The following is a 23,167-nucleotide window of genomic DNA, read 5'->3' as shown; positions in this document are numbered from 1 at the left end:
GTACCCCGCTGTAGCCTAGCCCCCACTGTATATCTGTTCTGTTATTACCTCTGAAAAGCGCTCCATTATGCATCAGTACAGTGTGAAGGCATCATGAAGACGGACACAGACAACAGACTTAAAGTTCAAAGATATTCATTAACTTAAATGTCAGGATGGTTGAAGGCCTAACTTGCCCTATGCGAAGGTGGGATATCCATACTTGAACAAAACTAAGGAAAGTCTGAGTCAAAGAGTTCAACTTAAAGTCTGTGTCCAAAACCTATTCTTGCCCTCACAACTGAAGCTAAACAACGTCTAGAGATAGTACTAACAAAATGAACAGTACTTAACTCAAAGTCTGAGCTCCTTCCAGCTCTCAGCTTATTTTCAGCATCCCTTCCCCAAGTTCAAGAAAGTTCCATATAAATTCTCAAGATGCCCTTTTTCACATTAAAAACCACGCAGTTCCAAATAATCATTGGGGTTCCCTTCCCCGAGCTCCAAGCAACACAGTTCACAAAGTAAAGGGGTCTTGAGGCTTTCCCTCAAGACAACATGTGCCGTTCCTCAAGTCTCTGGGTGCCCTTCCCCATGACTTCAAATCGGCCAGGTTTATATTCAGTCTTTTCAAAAGTGCAAAAAAGACTGAGGTCTACTTGATTGTCATGCATGCTGGACATATCTCTGGACCTGGAACAACCTCTCCATACAGAATGAGTTACGCCCATAGAACCGCTAGACCGTTCTATTCTAAATGGAGGTCGTTTGATGCATTGCCAGGAAAACGACGTCTGCATTTTTCACATTGTTAAATTCACGTGATTTAGTTCCGTTACGTATGTTACGGCAGTACGTACATAAGCAGCGTGGAAACGTCGCTCGCTGCTTCTGATTGAATCATTTTGGCGTTTTGTAGCTGAACTCTTGACCTGCGTCCTCGCATTCCCTTCAGCTACTTCTTTGGCCTTTTGTAGCGTGTTTTCCTCCACACGCTAATTCCTGGAGCCGTGTATCCTGTTTGCGTTCATATCCACACGCGAACGCTGTCTCCAAGCGCGGCTGTCCTGGGCTGCGTGTATCCTGTTTGCATGCCAAATCTCCACGTGAACGCTGTCTCCAAGCGCGGCTGTCCTGGGCTGCGTGTATCCTGTTCGCATGCCAAATCTCCACGTGGACGCTGTCTTCAAGCGCGGCTGTCCTGGGCTGCGTGTATCCTGTTTGCATGCCAAATCTCCACGTGGACGCTGTCTTCAAGCGCGACTGTCCTGGGCTGCGTGCACTCTGTTCTGTTCGAGTGCAAATCCACACACGGATGCTGTTTCCAAGAGCGGCTGTCCTAGGCTGCGTGTACTCTGTTCGTGTGCAAAATCCACACGCGTGCGCTTTCTCCAAGCGCGGCTGTCCTAGGCTGCGTGTACTCTGTTCGCGTGCAAAATCCACACGCGGGCGCTGTCTCCAAGCGCGGCTGTCCTAGGCTGCGTGTACTCTGTTAGCGTGCAAATCCACACGCGGACGCTTTCTTCAAGCGTGGCTGTCTTGGGCTGCGTGAACCTTGTCGTGTGCACTCCTGCACGTGGATTTCTGAACTATTTAAACATATATTCGACTAGCAAGGACTGTTTTGCTTTGGAGTGAACCTCTGGCACTTGTGATAGTTAACAGGTGAACTTTCTATTTTCTGTTCTTCGTGGGATAGGAAGTATTTCATTAACTATTGGAAGGTGATTGTGCACAGTACTTCGGACATTATCCTGTGGTGCACCAACCTGGTATTTAGCGTGAGCCTTGTGCCGTTCGGGGTAAAGTCTCCCTTACTAATCTTCCCCTCCTTTGTCGTTGGTTCAACTCCTGGTTTTCTTCAAGAGACTTTTGTTGGATACTTCAGTTCTCGCTATAAGGTCAGTGTTTTGAATTAATGCTAATACTGTGCTATCATAGTGAGTTGAGTTGGGGCAGTTTCTTATGATACTTTATCTATCCTAGGCTGACTTCTTATACAATACCCACGCCCTTTCCAGTGATCCATCTCTCTGCCTGTATCATCAGTCAGAGAGTTGTATCATTTGGAAGGTCTAATTTGGCTTCACTACTATCAAGTCGTGTGAACAAGGATCCGGAAGAGCCCTACCAACTGTATCCTTTTTTGGTTACCGTATCCTTTTCAATTGATACATTGGTGATTTATGACATTGATCCTCCTACTGGTTTGCTTCACCAGTGCATTCACAATGTTTCTCCTTGGTTTGTTTAACAATTCATTCAGATCTCACTGGTCGAGGCGCAGTTGTCAGACCACACGGTCCACCCATCATAGGTCGCGCAACCAGGATCCCTAGGTTCTGGGCTGGCTCCTGCAATGTGTACCAAGTCACTTTCACTTAATTCCAATTCGTTGGCCTCTTGGCTTTATGTGCAAGTTGACACTTCTTTGGTTTCTCCTTCTCAACCTCTTGATTCTGCTACCATGTGTCACACACCTCTTGCCCGTCTGTGGCCTTGTCGCATTGCATTCACTCATAAAAGTTTGCTTTTGTGGGGTTTTATTCCTATCCCACCTTCTGTGGCACTCTTTCACACTTATGCCCTTTTTCCATCATTTTTTTTCAGGCTGCGTGAATGTACAGTCCGACATATTTCAGTTCAGCTGTAAGTGCTATAGGGTGGTCAAATATGCAGGCTCTCAAAAATAGAGGTTCTCAAAAGGAACAGCTGGGAATGCCACACAATTTGCTGGTATGTGCATCCTTTGGCGTTGTACTGCCTTGCATGCAGACAGGCAGAGACACACACTCTGAAACGCTTGATCTGCAGTACTTGGGCCAGTCAAACTTCTCAGCACTGTTCCACTCACATGAAGAGTTTGCAATCGGTGGCGGCACCGCCAATGGGCCAAAACTACATATCAAGAACAAAATGATGCAACAAAAAGCACATCTGGCTGAACTGCGAAGGATTCAGCGGCTCCGCTCCAGGAATCCAGATCCACCTCTTACCTGTGTTCACTTTAAAGGCGCTTTGACAATGGAAACCACCACCAAGCGAAGGCAGATGGGGGGGAAATACAAATCACTAAACCCCGAACGTGCATTGTAGCTGTGAAAGGGTGCACTCCCTGTGCCACATGCATGTATGCAAATAGCTTGCTGCCAGCACAGTCTTTGTGATGGGTGACCCTCACATGTGCATGGCCCCTTTAAGGGGATGTGTCCCTCCCACGTGTATTGCCCCTTTAAGATGGGCCATGACTGTGTCATGGCCTGAGCTAATAAAAGGAGCTCCTGCAGGCACGTGCAGACTCCCAAAGAGGAACGACTGAGTCCGTGTCTCATTATTGATGTAGGCCGCAGGCCTACACGTGGAGGTACAGGCCTGCATGCCCTGATGCCGTGGGACCCGCATGCCAGGATGGCAGCCGATGTCCGCACGGTCAGAGGCCTGGCAGGCTGTGACCCCACCTCATGGTGCTGATGTCCCATAGCACCAAGGGCCCTGCCGGATGTCCAGGGCAGGCCCCAAACCCCACAGATAGTGGGCCTGCGTCGTGCTCGCAGAGATAGCACCCAGGGGCGCCTGCCGGACGACCATGGCAGGCGACCCCCAACAGTCTTCATGCCTGCTTAGCCGTTGGCGGCTAGCTGTTTTGGGCTGGCACTGGGAAGCTGGCATTTTGGAGCCCACAGATGCTGCCAGCCTACAGTGGCTGAGCTGAGGAGGGCAATTCCTTGCGTGCCCACTTTGAAATGCTTGCTCTCATATTGGAGCATCTACGGATTTTAAACGTTTGCAAACGCTGCCCATCACGACAGCATGCCAGGGCGCTCTGGCTGGTGACGGGGCCGCTTCTCATCGCTCAGGTATTTGGGCAATGGTCTGCAGAAATTCCAAAACGAGGAACAATTCATACTCAGGTAAAAGAAATGGAATGTTCCGCCTCCTCGCCTGCATCTCTTGGTCAATCGGTGGGGCAGGAACAAGGCACGTGACAGGAAGAATGGGCGTGTCGCTGTGCGCAGGTTCGATACTGGTGCGGGTCTCTAATGTGCATTGAGATGAGTGAAGTGCATTTATATAGGAGTTTGTGCAACTCGTGTGTGTGTTTAGCACACACCATCACTGCAATGGTGGGTTAAATATACCAACAAAAAACCCTTCTACCAAAAATGGGAGTGGGCAATAGGCCAACACGTGCCTCCTATCAATCCGTGGGCGTCGACCTCTACTTCCGAGCCACCGAGCAATCCATTGTGGCTTATGCACATTTGCGCAAATGATGTTTTCCTGTGGCTGGATCAGTGCACATCTTCTAATCTCCATACCAGCCCGATGGCAGTTTCGCGTGCCAATTTCTTGACACTCACACACTTATTTCACTGTTTACAAACTGCAATCTTCGTTCGCACAACATGCACGCTTTTAAATTGGCTTATCTTTGTAACTTTGTAATATTTGTCTACTTGAGAGTTTTGTGATCGGCACATGCGCATTTTTCATTTTGCACAAAATTGGTGGTTGCGTAATCCCCCCCCCCCATGTGCCTTTGCTTACTGTGTCTGCTCCCACCTCTTCTTCCACTGTTCTCTATCCCTGAAATTCTCCGACTGCTCCTTCTGCACCCCCTTTCCCCTTCCGTCACCCCCATTCCTGCAGTGAGCGTGCTCCCCCAAGCACGGTGAGCCTTTACAGTAGAAAGGGTGACGGCGCACTGCAGCCCTGGACTCATTTGGTTCACTTCTCATTCCAGCCCCAAAGCACCATTCCTAGGCAGTTCATGGCAATCACTGGCAATGTGAGCACCTGGGCTCTCCATGGCAATAGCAATACCTTTCATTACACGAGTGCCAGAACCAATGGTGGGAGTAACCGAGCATATGACCGAAACTGGAGGCAAATGGTGAATGCCTGGCAAATACCCATACAATGCCCATACAAAAGTCAAAACTGTTGTCTTTGTCAATGCTCGTTACTTTTCGAAGTTTTTAGGTTTGGCATCAGATGTCTTACAACACTATATTTAAAAGTAAATATAAATATCCTAGGATATCAACAATCTTCACAGTCATAAAAGACCAGTGCTGGTGCGGTGGTGTGGTACCACTAGAAGCAGTGGAATGTGGTGAATACGATCATAAAAGCTCCATTTTTTCTTTCAGGGCTCTCCTGCCACCCTGGACGCTCATACGCCATCTGTACCCGAAAGGCCAAAAAGCTGTTTGCGGCTGTGGAAGGTAACCATTCCTTAATATACCGGTCTGCTCCCCTCCGACCCCTCGAGACCAGCACCTGGCTCATCACAATGTGTGTTCCTCGCGCTGCTCTCAGGACGTGGAGTCGCACCACAACCAACTGGGGTGCGTGGCTCTTGAGCCGGACGCTTGGTAGGAAGGCTTGTTTGCAAAGGATAACAGTATTTTGGGGGTGCTCTTCTCTGTACATGGTTTTAAAGTATATAATGACTAGAGCCGGGAGAAACTCAATCCAAGCCTATATTAAAAATTAGGTTCTGATCCGTTCCAATGATTCAAACCATTTGGAGCTGAAACTCAAAATGGCAGAAAAGAAAGCTAAACTCCCCAAATGAATGGGAGTACCTCTTGGCTCGAATTGTCTGGAATGTTTGGAAATGTTTAGTGTGTTTCCTTCATTGAATTTCTTTGGAGTGTGAGTGAGAGAGAGAGAGAGAGAGACACTACCTTGGCCACGCCCCCTCTATGGCCACGCCCCCTCTATGGATGAAGTCGGATGGTGCTTGCACGTGAGCCACCAGCCATCAACCCAGGGAAAGTCTGTACCTAGGTTACGGCACCACAGTACCTCTCTCAGAGATTCTCCGCGCCCCCCTCGAACAGACCCACTCATTCCAGTTACTCCAACCACCTCGCTATCCCCAAAAGCCTCAAAGCCCGGGCAGGTGGCTCAAGCTTCCCGGTGCTAGCAGCCACCAACTGGAACCTACTCCCCCCCGCCCCCCACAATCAGAAGCATCAAATCCCACACTGCCTTCAGAAAAGCAATCAACACTACACTGTTTGTATAACCTCACACAGGATCTCACTGCTAGGCATTTACCACCAGTAACCCCGGCAGTGCCTTCTACTTCTTGTAACTAAGACAATTTCTTGAAACAGCGCCTCGATGCCTCTGGGCTGCTAGGCGCTTTACAAATACAAAAATCATATAAATAAAAAATAGGTTGGTCTGCATGGAAAAGTTTGTCAATACCCAGGTGAATGTCCATATTGGTTGTGTATGTTCCAGTTGCACACTATCTTTCTTATTGCTGGAAGGTTGAAGATTTGGTGCACACGTGTTCAACGACTTCAAAGATATAAAGTGTGAAACAAAAAGCTGTGGGTTTTACTTTTTGCATTGGTTTTCCCATAGGGAAACATGAGCAGTCAGTGAACAGAAGCACAGCCTCAACCGCTGAACTGTTTGCATTATTTTGCGTTTGGTGCAGCACAAAGTGATGCAAATGCACCTTTTATTGGTTTGGTGGAAATGCATCCAGTTGTGGTTTAATTTTATTTGGCAGAGAGCCGAGCACCAGACTCTCTTCTGTATCTTCCACAATGCACTTGTTGTGAGGACCTTAGACTGTTCATAAATGAAGGTCCACTGGTTTATTTGCATGTTTTTTTAGTTGTGGAGGTCTGGGAAAAACTAGCAGAACTATCCGACCTCATTGAGCCCTGATCCGGTCAAGACAAGCACAAGGTCCCACTGAGCAGTTGCTGTGGCTGGGCTATGGCACCATGAGGTTGGATACCTCTGGCCCTCTGCAACCCTTCCACAGCAAAATCCTCCAGGCAGTTCAAGGTGCTTGGTGTGGCCTACCTGTTTTGACAGGTTCCCAAACCCGTGCCACCACTCATCTTGCAAAGGGGTTGGCCAGACATACCGAGCTTCACCTGGACTGCACATAGCATGACTGATCCTAACCCATCCCCTCCTGCCTCCCTCAGAGCACTCTAAAAGGGTGCGCTTAGTATTGTATTTTGTTGCCCTTCCTTTCAGTTCAACTGATCTCTGCTCCACTTCCTCTACGACTACAATTCATTTCCTAAATGATGTTTTTGAGGGTTACCTCTTTTTAATTTTGATCTGCAGATGGTGCAAATTACTTCTGTTACATTTTGCACATCATCTGGTTCAGGAGTTCCAATATAGTCCCAAATCCAAGATTTTAATTTGCCAAATGGTATTGTTCCAGAGGTATTCATATTTTTGGGATGTTGCTTTTTGATCTACTATTAGTTGTGCTTGAAATGCTTTTACTGCTGTCAGTACTACAGACATTTAGTTGTGATTTTTGTTCAGTTGTTGAACTTTCTGATGTATAAGTTAAAGGAGTAGTACTAATTGGAAAATGATATTTTGTTGTGTGGCCCACGCCAGTTTTCCTTTTAAAATACTACTACTTGAAAGTGAAGGAGTTTGCTGACGTTATAGGAGTTGCTTTGGGCACATTTATTGTTTTACTTTTAGTTATGTCAGAAATGTTATTTTTTTAAATAGAGGTAGTCGAAGTGCAACAATGTAGTTATTTTTGTTTAATAAAATAATTTTGCACCCTTTGAAATAGTACTAGCAGTAGTACTAGTAATAGGGAATGTTTTTGTGTTTTTTGGTGGATTTGTGGACCTTGAACTTTTGAAATAGTAGTATGTTTATTATAATGTGTTATTTGTGATGTATCAGCACTTTTAATTCCAGTCTAGAACTAGTAATAGGCACTAAAGCTCCCATTTCTATTTCAATAGGCGAAGTTTGTACTGTAGAAATGCATTTAATTTATTTTGACTATTTTACTTTGTTAACTTTAGTTGTATCGCATGGTGAATGTAATTCATGAGGTGTGGTACAGGTAGCCACAGGTGGTAACATTGGGAGCATTAAAACGTGTATTACTATTTTCAGTGGTTTCTTTTAAAATGTGTAAAGGACTTGTGAATACAGATGGCAAGACTTCATACGGTGCAATACATGTGGTTGTTTCTGTTGTAAGCTATTTTAAAAATATATTTTCGTTGATTGGAGGAGACTTCAACCTCACCCCCGACCCCCGCATCGACAAAACACTACCACCCACCAAATCGGACTACGCCCGATCCCTGGGGTTCACAGAATTCCTGAGGGGTGCGGGCACGAACAATGGGGCCCGAGACTACTACTCCTTTTCACACGTCGATAGGGGCTTCTCACGCAAAGATCTTCTGTTGGTGTCCAGCGCACTGTTCCCATGTATTGAAGACATTCAAATTGGTTCGAGGGTACTCTCTGACATGCTCCAATAGTAATCCGGCTCCAGACGGTTGGCCTACTGCTGCCCCCGCAGAGGCCCTGAAAGTTGCAAGACTACATTCTGTCGGATGCAGCATCGAGCTGGGAACTGTCAGAAGCCCTTACACACTAGTTTGCTGAAAATGCTTGGAGGGGGTCTTCTGAATCCATGGTATGGGATGCGATGAAGCCAGTGATCCGGGGTATAGCCATCGACTGCACAGCGGCACACAAACGCAGACACCATCTTCAACTCTCCAAGCTGGAGGCTGAAGTGGTGGGGAAAGAGGTGATTTACAAATGCGGCCAGTCGGCTAGAGCGGGGAGAGACCTCAGAAGGGCCAAAGCAGCACTCGAAATGCACCTGGCAGACAGAACGGCACGAGCACTGGCGTACACGAAACAGTACTATTATCTCAATAGTAACAAGGCCAACTGTCTGCGAGTGCACAAACTCAAGAAACTGCACTCCAGGAACAACATTCTAGACCTCCGGGACGGGGAGGGCAAACCCCCGCTGTTCGAAGGCGGAAAAGCTGGACATTATGACCAAACACCATAGAGGAGTTATGTCCGGAGACCCTACGAATAAGGAAGCTCAACTCTGCTACCTGCAAACTATTCAAAGACCCCCTCTCCATCCGCAGCTGGACTCTTGAAATCCCTATCGCCACTGAAGAAGTGACTGAAGTCATACGCTCCCTGAAAAACACAGGCTCAGGCCCAGGTGTCAACACCTTCTTGGTGACAGGCTGCACGACCCCGTCCATGGAGGACTCCCTCACAGTCCTGATACTAAAGCCTGGGAAGGACCACGAACTCTGCTCATCGTACCGCCCCATTGCACTGCTGAACGTTGACCTGAAAACCTTCTCTAAGCTCCTAGCATGCATGGTGGTGAAAATCCTCCTGGACCTGATCCACCCGTACCAGGCAGGATTCATACCAGGCCGCAATGCCTTAGACAACACCAGGCGCACTCTGAACATCGAGTCACCTAATAGGATGGGGGAGAAGGTGGCGATCCTGTCGCTCGACGCTCACAAAGCCTTCGATATGCTCAACTGGTGTTATATGGTGGAAACACTGAAGCACTTTGGCTTTGGGCAGAAATTCTTAAGATGGACGCTGCCGAACTACCAACACCCCACCACGGCCCTTCGTATAAATGGTAGCAAATCCCTCAAGATTGTAATAACCAGAGGCACTCGGCAGGGCTGCCCCCTGTCCCTGCTCATTTTTTATTATCCAGGGAGCCATTTGCCGCCAGAGTTCATCAAAACCAGCTGATCCGGGGTCTTGAATTTAAGGGTGAAACCTATAAAGCAGCCTTATGTGCCAACGATGTGCTGTCGACCCTGACCCAACCAGAGGCCTCTCTCAGCAACCTATGGGAGGAATTAGACAGCTTTAAAACAGCATCAGGCTTCACTATTAACCTCATGAAATCCAAAGCCCTGGGAATCAACATCCCAAAGCCCTTGGTGGACTCCTTGGCGGCCAACTTCCCGATCCCATGAGCAAAATCCCACCTTGACTATCTGGGTAGGCGACTCCCTAAATCCATAGAGCGAACTTACAAGGTGAACTTTCCAGCACTGCTTAATGACCTACAGTCAGATCTCTCTCGCTGGCAGAAACAGGAGATCTCCTGGACCGGGAGGATCACAGCCGTCAAAATGAATCTGGTACCCAGACTACTATACCACTGCCAGGCCCTCCCAGTTCCTATTACCAAAAAAGATAGGCAGAAACTGCAGGAAAACATCCTGAAATTTGTTGGGGGGCCACGCACACCAGGAGAGTCATGCTCCGGAGCCCGGGGAATCGGTGGAATGGGGGTCCCGGAGGTGAACAGATACTACCTAGCGGCCCATCTCTCAGCAACATTCATGTGGCAATCCGGCACTAACAGACCCCGCTCGTGGAAGTTGGAGGAAGCCTGAAGCAGCTACCCAATGGCGTCCCTCCCGCACATCCCCTGTCCTAGGACTCCGACAAATGCGGGGCCCCTGCTGGCAACCAGAACTACGGTGGAGAGCTGGAGAATGGCAGCTCAGAGGTGGGGTTGCCATAGTACGCTGGGCCCGCTGTCCCCGATACGGACTTCACCCCCGGACTGGAGCCAAATGATTTCACCAGGTGAAAGCCAGGCGGGCTGAAATGTATCATAGACTTCTTAACGGACGGCACCCTGCTCATCTTTGAGGGCTGTAAAGAGAAGTTCCAGGTACCAGAAAGCAAGCGCTTTCATTACGCCCAACTGCACCACTGGTTATCCCACAACTTGGTCAGGACACACTGGGGATGAGACTTAATGGCATTGGAACGAACCCTGACAGCATCCCTGCGCAGGGGGAACATTTCAACCCTGTACAAGCTATTGGAAGAGGTGCCCTTGGTGTAAAGGAGCCCTACATGGAACGATGGAGTTTGACCTTGGCAAAGAACTGGATGAGGCAAGCTGGAACCGGATCTGGACGAGGGCTCACGGGAGCTCCAAGTGCGTCACAAACAAGGAAGGGGCAATCAAGGTCTGCTACAGGTGGTACTTGACACCGGAGGTCCTGGATAAGAGCAACCCAGCAATCCCATCGCACTGCTGGAGGGTTTGCCTTGACAAAGGTTCCCTATTGCAACTCCTGTGGTCTGCCCGAAAGCGACCCAGTTCTGGAGAGAGGTCCTGGAACAGATCAAACTAATCACTGGTCTCTCAATTGCATGGGTCCCGGGGATAATTATGCTGGGTGACACTGGTGAGGGCCAATTTCCTCTAATGGGGCACCTGGCTATCCTCTGCATGCATCTGCTCACAGCTGCAAAAATCTCTTTAGCTAGGCTGTGGAAACACCCAGGGGGCCCAGCGATTCTTATGTGGTGGACCAAGTGTTGGGACATTGCGGCCGCAGAAAAGATTACGGCCCTCCAATTTGGGAACAGAAGCAAGTTCGACAGCATTTGGGCCCCCTTCTTGGAGGTTCATAGACATAATTTCGAATACAAAATATTCGAAAGTCAAAAAGTCGAAAAAAAAACGTCGAAAAAAAAAATGTCGAATTTTTTTTTAATGACGTTTTTTTTTCGAAATGGGGGGGTTCCCCCCCCAACCCCCCTTTTTTTTTATTTTTACCTATTTTTTTCACAGAAACTAGAGCCCAAAAAAAAATATCGAAAAAAAAAACAATTCGACATTTTTTTTTTCGACATTTTTGATTCGACTTTTTTGACTTTCGAAATTATGTTTTCGAAATTATGACTGGACACCCTTCTTGGATTACGCACAATTCCCCGGAGTGGTCAGTCAGCCACCGTCCCTCCACTGGATGGCAAAATATGACTGATCTGACTCACATCCCCGCCAGCGGCACCTGGGTGGCCCTATGCAGGACCACCTTTAACTGAAGTGCTCCGTGCCCCAATATCCCGCTCCCTATACCGAGTCGAACTGGAGGGCTGCGGCCCACCGCGGACCCCTTAAGACAGCTTCCGATGTCTAGGATCGTGACTTGAAGCTATCCCTGCCCCCTGAAATTTTGTGGTACTCTTGCGAGTTGAAGCTTGGTTTTGTTTAGTTTGTTGTTTTCCTTAATTGACAGCATTATGAATGACTTGAATAATGTACACAGCATTGTTATGTCAGTAAATGTTTAATAAAAAGCCTTGTTGAAAAAAAAGAAAATATATATATTTTCATCTAGCTCTTCTGTGAGAATACCAACACTTGGAATAGTTGTAATTTCTTCAGTGGGAATGTTTATTTGAATATCCTGGTGGCTAGTTATATATGTGCTTTTATGTTCTTTTTGTGTTCCTTTTTTGAGGAATATTTGTGCTATTTTTATTTGTTTTATTTACCACTTTATTTCCCTGCTTGTGTTTTCCTGCTGCAATTAAATTACAAAGGATACATTGTTTATTAAAAGACTATTGTTAATGTATTTTTACATTTTAGGTTTAATGTACAATTGTGTTTTTGACTTTTGTGAAAAACGTAAATTTGGTGAATGATTTTGTTTTTTATAATAAATGATACAAGAATTATGTTTGTGTTCTTTTTTCTCATCTTGTCATCTCTTAATCTATACAAAAAAGGCATGTTAAAATATAAAATGGTGTACTGTTTACTATATACACCTGTATGTTATAACTGTACAGACATTTGATGCTAGTGCCTTCATTTGTATGAACATTTTGTATGTAGTGCTATGTATGGTACGCTATTAACAGTATTGTGCTATCTACAGGACGCTAGTGGCTTTATGCGTATTAATTCTTATCTAGCATTACAAGCATAACTGAATGTTGTGTACACATTTGTTGAAGCTATGTAGCATATGAAGCATATTAACTCATCCAACTGTTTAGTGTACACACCTCTATGTTATGAAATTAAGGGTTTTAGAGGGTACTGCTTATGTTTGTCTTAACATTTTCTATTTAGTACTATTTATAGTATGCTGTTGCCTATATACATATTGACCTGTTGTATATAGTGCTCATAATAGTACGTTAGTGTGTACATTTGTATTGACATTTTGTGTACCGTGCTATTAACAATACTCTAGTGGGTACATTTGTATTGATTTTTAATTAGCATGACAAACATAACTGAATATATCTGTATGTTATAATTGTAAGGACATTTGATGCTAGTGCTTACATTCATTTTTAACATTTTCTATATAGTGCCATTAACACTACGGTATTGGCTACATTCATATTAATTTTTGCTAGCATTACACACATAACTGAATTGTGCGTACACACTTGTCGAAGCTATACAACACATGAAGCGTATCAACTCGTCCAACTGTTTACTGTACACACCTGTACATTATAATTGCAAGGACACTGTTTGCTACCTACATTTGTATTGTCATTTTCTATCCAAGACTATTCATTGTACACTAGTACCTACAATTTTATTGACCTTTTTTTATATTATGATATATCTCATTTATTGCACGCCCATAGACAGGTGTTTCAAAGCGGGGAACAAAGGGGAGACAAGACATTAATCGTACTAGGCCCAGTGACATTGAGAATGCGCAAGTGCAGGGGAGAGGAAAGGAGAAAGGTGCCGAGGGGAGGAGGAGCAAGTGCAGGACATAGAATCTTAACATCAAGAAACATGAAGTGAGGGCAACAGGTGGCAGTGCAAGGTTAAGTGCAGGGCAGCAAGTGATGGATAGTGCAGGTAGGGGACCGTAGGGTTACAGATACAGCCCCAAGTGTGCAGGGTTGCCAGGAGGCAGTGCAGGTGTGCAGCTGAGGCGGCAGGGACTTGGGCCCGTGGTTTAGAGGGGAGCCAGGTAACCATTGCAGTATCAGCCAGGAGATCAGCAGAGAAGAGGAAGAGAGAAGGCAGAAGCAAAAAGGAGAGTCTTGAGCTGCTTCTGGAACTGAGGTTGGTTCTGCTCAAGTTTCAGAGAGGCAGGGAGGCTGTTCCAGAGGGAGGCTTGGAGGCTGTTCCAGAGGGAGGTGCCCACAGAAGAGAGCGATCTGCCCCCAGCTCGTTGCTTGGAAAAGCGTCTGACCCTCACTGACTATAATGCTATCAATAGTCTGCTAGTGCCTCCATTTGTATTGAAATTGTGTACCTATTGCTATAAAAAGTACTCTAGGGGCTACAACCATTTTGTTATCTATTCTTATCGTTCATGTTTCACCTATACAAAAGAAGACATGTTAAAATCTAAAATGTACTGTTTACTGTAAAGACATGTGTTATAATTGTAAGGACATTCGATACTACTGCTTACATTTGTATTCACATTTTCTATGTAGTACTAATTATAGGACGCTAGTGCCTACATTAGTATTGAACTTTTGTATATAGTTCTGTTAATAGTGCGCTTTTGTGTACACTTGTATTGACATTTTGTGTATAACAGAATGCTAGTGGCTACATTCATATTAATTTTCATCAAGCACTACAAACATAACTGAATTTTGCGTAAACGCTTGTTGAAGCTATGCTGAATTTGAAGTATATTGACTAGTCGAAAAAAGTAGATCAAGCTACTGTTTAAAGTTGTTTTTGTAGTTTAGATCTATTGCTGTATTGCATTACAAAAGGAGTAACTTAAAAGGGTAGGTATTATTTACAATATTAACATTTAAACAATAATTGCATTCACTGGTAAAGAGTGATTTAATAAAAAATAATTCACTAACCTGGCTCGGTTGAAGGTGAGTTTATATGTTATGGGAGCGTGTGTGTGTTGTGTGTGGCTATGATAATGGAGTGAGTGCCTATGTTGTGTGTGGTTATGATAATGAGGCGAGTGTGTATGTTGTCTGTTAACATAATGTGGGCTGCATATTGTTGCTTGAACTTTATTATAATGCATGTTTCTAATATGTACGCCTTGAGGGTGAATGTGTATGCTTGGCGTGGTTATAGCTGACGTGCGTATGCCTGTCGTGTTTACTAAGCCGTGTGGTTTGAGTCATTTCATATTTTTTCCATGAAAACATTGTTTGTCACAGTGCATGCGTTATATATTGATACATTGTCAATTGTTAATAGCTCAAAAAGTCGATTTGTGAGTGTGTGAGCGCTCTGAGCTTGGGCCGGCAGGAAAGCGCAGGGCTGCTGTGCAGACTGGGGACCCTCTCCACAGAACAAACGGCGTGGCACTGTCCATCCCGGCTTCCGCTCAGATGGGGCAGACTCCGGAGACTCCAAGCAGCACTGTCCAGACTGTAAGAAACCTGAAGGTGTCTCACTCGCTAGTCCCCGGGGATCTGTCATCCAGGTGGCCAGGACACGGCCATCGCTATTGGATTCAGTTCCTGGGGTTGGACCAGTGTGGGAGGATCACCTGGATGGGGCATCTTCAGGGAGTGGAAGTGGGACACTGATGGGTGAGACGCGGTACCCTCTTCCTTATGACACCTTTTCTCCATCCTACCCAGTAGGATATCTAGAAACTCACCCCCCTTCTTGACACAAACACTTTCTCACAAACCGATTACCATGAAAGACAATTAACTAACACCAGAGCTGTATACCTGACATGCCCCAACACAACAGTCAGGCAGAGTCAGGCAATTACTGATAACCACACACACCTGACTTTCCTTCCCCTTCCCCATAGGGATAAAAGGCGGAGCACGAAAGCACACTCTGAGCAAGGCCAAACGTACAAGGAAGCAGCTATCCCGAGACAGCAGTTCAAACAGGGGAGAAAGGCGGCGAGACCTGAAAGGACACCAAGGAGGGAATAGCCCTTGCCGTTTCAACACATACACCCGAAACATCTAAGAAGGGAAACGTAAGACCGGGACTCACGGCTGGAAAATGGTGTGACAGATGTCAGCTGTACATGGGACCCTCCCGCACCGATAGCCAGGGTGGGGAGAAGTGGTTACCATTGTGGTACCGTCCTTGACTTTAGTGGCAACAAACGCCAACAAGTTCAGCACAGCCGGTGAGTCGGAAAGAACTGATAGTATACCGGACTGTGTTAAGCTCAAGGTTGCAGAAGCAACTTTGTGTGAAGAAAGAAGATTAAAGCACAAAGATCATTTGTAAGCCAAATTGGTATCAGAGTTAGAGGGGTCCAGCGCCACACAGGCGCTCATTCTAAAGGACTCGAACTGGTGCCATACTCCTGAACAAGAAGAATGTGTTGAACTGGGAAATCGAAGTGGTCCTGTACCAGGTTATGTTGAATCCCGTGCATAGTCAAAAATCTTTGGTTGTTGTAGAAACTACAAGTACCAAGACGCCTTGGGGGAGGCCAGCGTAAGGTGTCAAAGTGGCCATATGAGGGTCAAACGAATCCCCTTGTACAGTCGAAAGTCTATGACCCATTGTGGAGGCAAATGTGAACCCGAATGAGGGATGCCAAGAGAAAGCTAAGTAAGGTGAACTGTGTTATTGGGGCAGATGTGAACCCAACTGAGGGTGCCTGCAAATTAGGGTGAACAGTAACACACCCAAGAACATTGTGATGATAGAACTGTGTAAACTGACTGGAGGCTTTTGGAAAAAGGAAAGCTTTTGGGAAAGCTTTCGGCTGAGACCCGGACTTAGGTAAAGGAAGAACCTAAGGGGTCTAGGGGTCTAGAATGCCATTTCTTTTAACTGTGTTCAATGGCAATGTGAACCCGACAGAGGGATGCCCAAAGAAAGCCAAGGGGAGTGAATCCTGCATGGTGTTAAAACTAAGTGAACTGTGATAATTGGCAAATGTGAACCCGGCTGAGGGATGCCTGCGAATTAGGGTGAGCAGCAAAACACTTGTGAACATTGTGATGACAAGTGTGAAACCGACTGAGGGATGTCCACATAGGGTGGTTGGTCTGAGCCCGACTGAGGGAAGCTAACTTTGAGAGAAGGATCAGAGCCCAGCTGAGGGGGATCCATGGGTGAAGAGTAAGCGCCCGACGTGAAGAAAAATAGAAGGACCTTTTGTTTTGTTGTTAATGGCATATCAGGCCCTCTGAAGCAAGAGACTTTGCATGAAAGAGACTTGGGCACAGAAGGCCTTGATATTTATAAAAGGTACTTTAACCTCGTGCTGGAGAAGCCCAGGAGTGCCATGTGCTCAAGAGTCCCACCTTGTCCTGTGCTATAAACGTGGGGATGGGAGACCCCAGCCATAATATCCTGATTTATCATTTTGTGAACACTTCTTTCTTTTCTTGTGAACATTATCCCACACTCTTTTGTAGCATAGTGGTAAGGATTGGCAATAGGTTCTCTTCGTACAGGCCCTTTTATTTGACTAGACTCCAGTAGGACTGTATTATTATTATTTCATGGTCGTAGCTTGCTCCCATCTTAGATTGAAGTTTAGATTAGGTGTTTATCTCACCCATTTTTACAGTTTAATAAACACCCTTGAACTGTGATCACTTGTGTCCATCTCACTTTGATACCATGCCTTCCTTACAAGACCCAGAAAACGTCCACACAGCATATCTTTTAAAAACCAAGGTTTGGACCCTCTGCAGCAAAGCCAGCACAGGACATGGTCGCAGTGTTTGGAGAAGCAGGCATAGCAGCACTAAGTGCAAGCACGCTGCGCAGCCATCGACCAGCAGCTGCCGGAAGGGATCAGCACAGATTGCGAGTACTCTGCACAGCCATCGACCAGCAGCGCCCGGAGGGTATCGACGCAGAATGCGAGTATGCTGCACAGCCGTCGACCAGCAGCGACTGGAAGGAATCAGCACATAGTGCACGTACGTTGCACAGCAGTCGAGCAGCAGCAAGCGTAATGTAAGTAAGGTGCGGGCAGTGAGAGCAGCCACTATTGCTCTCTACTGAATTGCCTGCCATTTTTGCATACTTCCACCTATAGGCCCAACTTATCAAACTCTGTCCATGCACAACCTTAGGGTTCCCCTCCGTTGTGGTTAGCCGTACTTTGTGTTTTCTGAATCCTTGCTGGGTCCCTAGTCTAATGCTGCTAACTGTTGTGTTCTAGGCCTGCCCCTCCCCCGCCCAAGGTTCCTACTCCTCTGACATTGTTGCTACTGTATTACTGTATCCACTAGAGTCTCTCCCACTTCTAGGTTCCCACTCCTCTGCAGTTAATGTTGTTACTGTATCTCTGCTGTTCCACTTGCTCTCTCCCTCTCTGTAGTTCCCCATTCCACTGTGTTTACTGCCTGTTACTGTGTCTTGTTGTCCCACTAGGCTCTCTCCCACTCTCTAGGTTTCTACTGTGGTTACTGTTACTGTGCCACTCTCCCCCTTGTTGTGTGCCCTGCCTTACTTCCTGTTGCGTTGCCGTACTGTTCTGCTCCCCTGTGTGACCTCCCTCCCTCCTCCTCTGCATCCTGTGGTGTGCGGCACTGGGCTGTGCTCCTCTTCCTCCCTCCCTCTCACCTCCTTGCACCCCGTATGGTGCTCTCCATTGCCCCCCCATCTTCTCTAACTGCTACTCTATCGACTATCTTATCCCTCTCACTAAGTCTGGAAGGAAAAGGTTCAAGACGGATGCCCTCGTCTCCAACCCAGGCGTCCTTATCACCCGGTGGGAGGGCCACTTAGCCTCCTTCCACTCCTCCAAAACCATCATTAATGTCCATCTGAATGGGACCGTCTTGGTCCAGGACCCTCAGCCCAATCTCCTCCTTTTCGATAGGCACTTCCTGCGTTTGATCAACTTCCTCTCTTCTCCTGCTACCCCTTCTAACACCTCTCTGGCTCCTTTGCCACCTCCTTCCTCCATCACCTTTCTGGCACATACCACCTCCTCCTCCTCCTCCTCCTCTCTGACCCCCATGCCACCTCTGTCTATTGCCTCTGCCCACTCTAGGGCCCCTCTAAAGTCTCAGCTGGGTGTAACTTCCTCCTGTACACCACCCCAGAAGTCTTTTAAATGTGGCTACCTGCTCCACGTCACTACTCTCAATTGTCGCTCTGCTGTCAAACACTCCTCTGACATCTGTTGCCTCCTTGAAGACCTTGACCTGAACGTCCTCGCTCTCACCGAGACATGGTTCTCGGCTAGCTCTGTCACAAGTGTTGACACTCTCCTCCCAGAGGGCTATAAGATCCACTCTGAGCCCAGAACCTACCAGCCGGCTTGTGGAGTGGCCCTGATCTTTCAGGAGTGGGTCCCTGCTTCTGTCATTCCTACGCAGGCCTACTCCTCCTTTGAATGTCTGGTCTGCAGAATCTCTATCTCTTCTGGCCTCTCTCTGATTGTGGCCACCATCTAGAGGCCACCTGGCCAGGCTGCCCTATTCCTCTCTGAATTGGCTGGCCTCTCCTCTTCTCTCCTGGCCTCTACCTCTCAGTTTCTCCTCCTCAGAGAATTCAACATCCACCTGGATGCTTCTAATCCCACCTATGGTCTCTTCCGTTACCTTTGCGATTCTCCCTCTCTTTCCATTCTTCCCTCTATTCTGACACACTCTGCCGGCCACTCCTTGGATGCTCTCATCTCCTCAGACATCCCCCTCTCTAACCCTCTCATCACTCCTCTCTCGTGGACCGACCACTTTCTGCTCTCCTCCCACCTGACACTGCTTGTCCCACTTGCAAAGCCTACCCCAGCACTGCCACCTTCCTTCTTGGTCATTCGGCCCATGAAGCGAGGGTCAGGGGACGCCTTTGCCTCTACTTTCTCTGCTCCTCCTACTCCTGCGACTGACTCGCACCCCAACACGGCCCTCTCTATCCTACATGTCGATCTCCAGAACTCTGGACATCCTTGCCCCAGTCATGCATTACCCATCACTTCTTGCATAATGCCTTTATATGTGTATCCATCCAACACCATATGCTACTACTGCCATTTTGTAAATATTGTCGTATGTAATTCCAAATACTTACTATGTAACTGTAAATACCTCTTTCTATGTACCTGTAAGAAATGTGCCCAGATGCCCTAGGGCTTGGCGCGCTATATAAATAAATACAATACAATGAGAATCTGCCTGAAGTTTACCCCCAAGTGAAATTCTTGTGATGACTTGGACCTTGCTGCCCTGAAACGCAAGTGAAGGGGGGCTGAGAGGAAATGGAGGGCTTCAGGCTCATCCTCTGACAAACTGGCCTGCCGCCTGCTCCAAAGGCGATACAGACTCTGTCTTCTCCAAGAAGAGAGTCAATATCCAAGCATGCATCAATCTGGCCTCTAACAACATGGCTGAACTCTTTAAAATCTGCAAGGAGCTGGCCAATCCGACTGCTGTCTTCACCTCTCCTGTCCCCTTCCAGGTCCTCTGCACAGCACCGGCTTCTACTTTCATCACTAAAACTCAGGACTTTATGTCCTCACTTTTTTTTTTTTTTTTTTTTTCTCTCTCTCTCTCTCTCTCTCTCTCTCTCTCTCTCTCTCTCTGATTTGAGACAAGTCTGATCTATGGAAGTTTCATCTAAACAGGTGCTCCCCTGCTCTACCAGAACTATCAAGGACCACACTGACACCCTCTTTCCAGCCTGGGCCGATTTCTGCAATCACTCCTTCACCACTGGATCTTTCCCCTCTCTCCTCAAGCACTCCCTTGTGCACCCCCTCCTAAAAAAGCCTTCTGCTGATGCTACCTGTCTAGCAAACTATCGCCGATTTCTATCACTCCTTTCATGGGCAAACTCCTGTAAATGTTGGCCACTGACCGCCCTTTTTTTTCAGATCTGCCAGGGGACCACTCCGGTGGTAATAGTGTACAGTATAAATATCCTTTAAAATTAACATCCCCCAGCTTACTCTCCACAGTGTTGGTTGCCTCCACGACCATCAGTCTGGCTTCAGAGCAGCCAGAGGCAGGGAAACTGCTCTCCCGAACACTTTTGAAGATCTGCCCTCTAATCCTGACTCTAGATCTCCTTTTGTCCTCATGCTCCTTGACCTTTCTTCTGCTTTTGACACCGTCAATCACTCCACCCTGATAAATCAACTTCAAGAGAACCTGGGCATCATGGATCAGCCTCTGCTGTGGCTGACCTCCTTCCTCCTGGGCCGACCCTCCTAGGTCCAATTTAGGTCCTTCCTCTCCACCACCACTCCCTCTACATGTGGTGTCCTCCAGGGATCTATCCTCTCACCCTGGATCTTCAATGTCTTTTTGGCCCCTTTGGCCCACCTGACCACCTCCTTCTGCAACTTTCAGTGTTATGCGGAATGTCATCATAACATAAATCCCTCAGCTGCCTCTCCTGCCTCGCTCACTCCGGACTGTCTAGCCGCGCTTCGGGATTGGTGCACCTACAACGATCTCTGCCTTAATGCCAGTAAGACAGAGATCTTTCTAATTGGGATCCCTACTCCCGCTTTCCCTCTCTCACTCTGGTCACGCACCTTGGACCCTGTACCCTCGCCTACCTGTGAGGCATAAAACCTTGGTGTCATCTTTGACTCCATTCTCTCCTTCTCTCTTCACATCGCGGACCTTGCCAAGGAGGCCCACTTCCAGCTGCACATTCTCAGAGGTATTCTACCTTTTCTCACCTACCCCCAGAAGCTCACTGTCTCCAGAGCCCTGGTGCTCTCCAGGCTGGACTATGGCAACAGCCTCTTTCTCAATTTGCCTGCCTCTACTCTTCACCCTCTGCAACTAATCCAGAACAGGACTGCAAGACTTATCCTTGGCCTCAAGCGCAGGGACCATTTCTTGCCAGCCTTGAAATCTCTCCACTGGCTCCCGGTGGCTGCAAGGATCAAATTCAAGGCCCTCTGCATCGTCCACAAGGCTTTCTGGGGACGTGACCTGCACTACATCCAACTCCCTCAGCCTAAGTACCTTTCGTCTCCAGCCCTTTGCTCAGCTACCTCCAAATCTCTCAGGGTCAGACGCTTATCCAGACCTCGCTCTCCTCTGCAGGTGCTTCCCTCTGCAACAGCCTCCCTGCCCCTCGCAGACTTGAGCTGGACCTCCTGAAGTTCCGGAAGCAGCTCAAGACCCTCTTTTTCTCGTCTACCTTCTCTCTCTCGCTCCCCTGCTAACCTGTCGGACTGATGTGCCGACTGGTTGCTTGGTACCCTCAGAGCCTCACTGGGTACCAGGCTCCTCTACGACCAGTCCCCTTGCACTGCTGCCGGGCATACAGCGCACTTAGGGGCTGTAATCTGTATCCTCTACAGCCCCCCTGCCCACTTGCACTTACTCAGAGCCATGCTGGCCCTGACCGCACTTCCCCTACCCTTTCCCTTGCACTTGCCCCACTCCCTTCCCCCTACACCTCTCATTGCCATACTTGCATGATCTGAATGTCACAAGGCCTAGTAAGATAATTTGTCTTGTGCTCTCTCAGTTTTCCCTCCCTTGACTTGTGGCGCCTAGAAACAGGTGTACAGGCACGTTATAAATGCAGTATCATATCATATTAGGGTGAGTGAGGCACTTCAAAAAGGGTGGATAGTGGCTGCTTTAATAGAAAACATAAGCAGATATGGCATCTGGCGGGCCCAGCAACAATAGGTTTACTCAAGGGGCGGGGAAGTGCAGCAACAAGAGGTTTAGTCAAGGTTGGATAAAAAAGTTTGAATACCACTGATACAGCCTTATAGACTGAAGCAGAGGTCATTATCATGAGATAATGATGCATCCATCGACTCTGGCCATAAATTAGGCAAGTGTCATCATCCCAAGGTATACAGATCCCTCTGAGGTCTTTAAAGCATGTAGCTTATATTTGTAATAGCAATATAGGTTTTAGAATTGTGGTGGTGAAGTAGGAAATGTCAGCTTAATAGTATATTAAGTACGATAAATATGCAAACCATGTAAATCAATTAAATTTGGATTTATTTTGTAACATTTAAACAACAAGAGTGTCAACCATTTTAACTCTCGTTGAACTAGAACATATTTTAAGATATGTTTAAATTAGGTGTGTTGTGAAAGTGAACAATTTCCCCTATACAAAACAAAAGTAAAATCATTGGGCCTCATTCTGTGTCGGCCGGTCTGATAAAAAGTGCTGGTATTGATGTATAGCGGCACTTTACTGACCGGCCGACTATAGTTTTGCCAGTGGGGCACATGTGGAGGTAAGGCAAGCGCCGTGACGGCAAAACAAGGCGCCATTGCCGCTGCCAGTAATGACAGCACATCCCCTCATGGAGTGAATGGGGATTAACGCCGCCACTCCGGCACCCGTAATCTGATGGCAACGGTAACATTGGCCGGTATCCTGGATAACGGCAATGTTATAATGAGGCCCATTGTTCCATCTTTTAGCTTTCACTTTGACATGTTAAATTATATGTTGGCTGTCACATTGTGGGAGCAGTTGAAGGTTTTTGTTGAAATAAATCTTGCTGGGATGTTGCATTGCTATTTCTTGAATGTAGAGAAGGGTTTTATGTGATTTGCCCCTACGAGTCTGAATTCAGAATGTTTGGAATGCAGCCAATACCTGTAGTCATTGGGGTAAGATTTCCATGGAGGTATAAAAAGAAAGGATTCCCAGGAAATCCACTTGAATTTACCA

At 47.1% G+C, this 23,167-nt stretch overlaps 1 protein-coding gene across 2 annotated transcripts in view; it reads left to right on the top strand.

Annotated features, from left to right (window-relative positions):
- LOC138491162 (phospholipid scramblase family member 5-like) overlaps positions 1 to 23,167 on the top strand; it is a 113,178-nt gene that overhangs the window by 50,708 nt on the left and 39,303 nt on the right. The window contains exon 2 of one of the 2 annotated variants that reach the window (XM_069617537.1): positions 5,133 to 5,207. The exons of the other annotated variant lie outside the window; for it this stretch is intronic. Within the exon in view, the coding sequence (XP_069473638.1) occupies positions 5,133 to 5,207 (75 nt within the window). The remainder of the gene's footprint in view (positions 1 to 5,132; positions 5,208 to 23,167) is intronic. 2 annotated transcript variants of the gene reach the window in all.

The sequence above is a fragment of the Ambystoma mexicanum genome, chromosome 10 (genome assembly GCF_040938575.1).
Source record: "Ambystoma mexicanum isolate Mex_15411 chromosome 10, UKY_AmexF1_1, whole genome shotgun sequence".
In the NCBI taxonomy this organism is placed as follows: domain Eukaryota; kingdom Metazoa; phylum Chordata; class Amphibia; order Caudata; family Ambystomatidae; genus Ambystoma; species Ambystoma mexicanum.
This window is presented reverse-complemented; position numbering and strand designations above follow the sequence as displayed.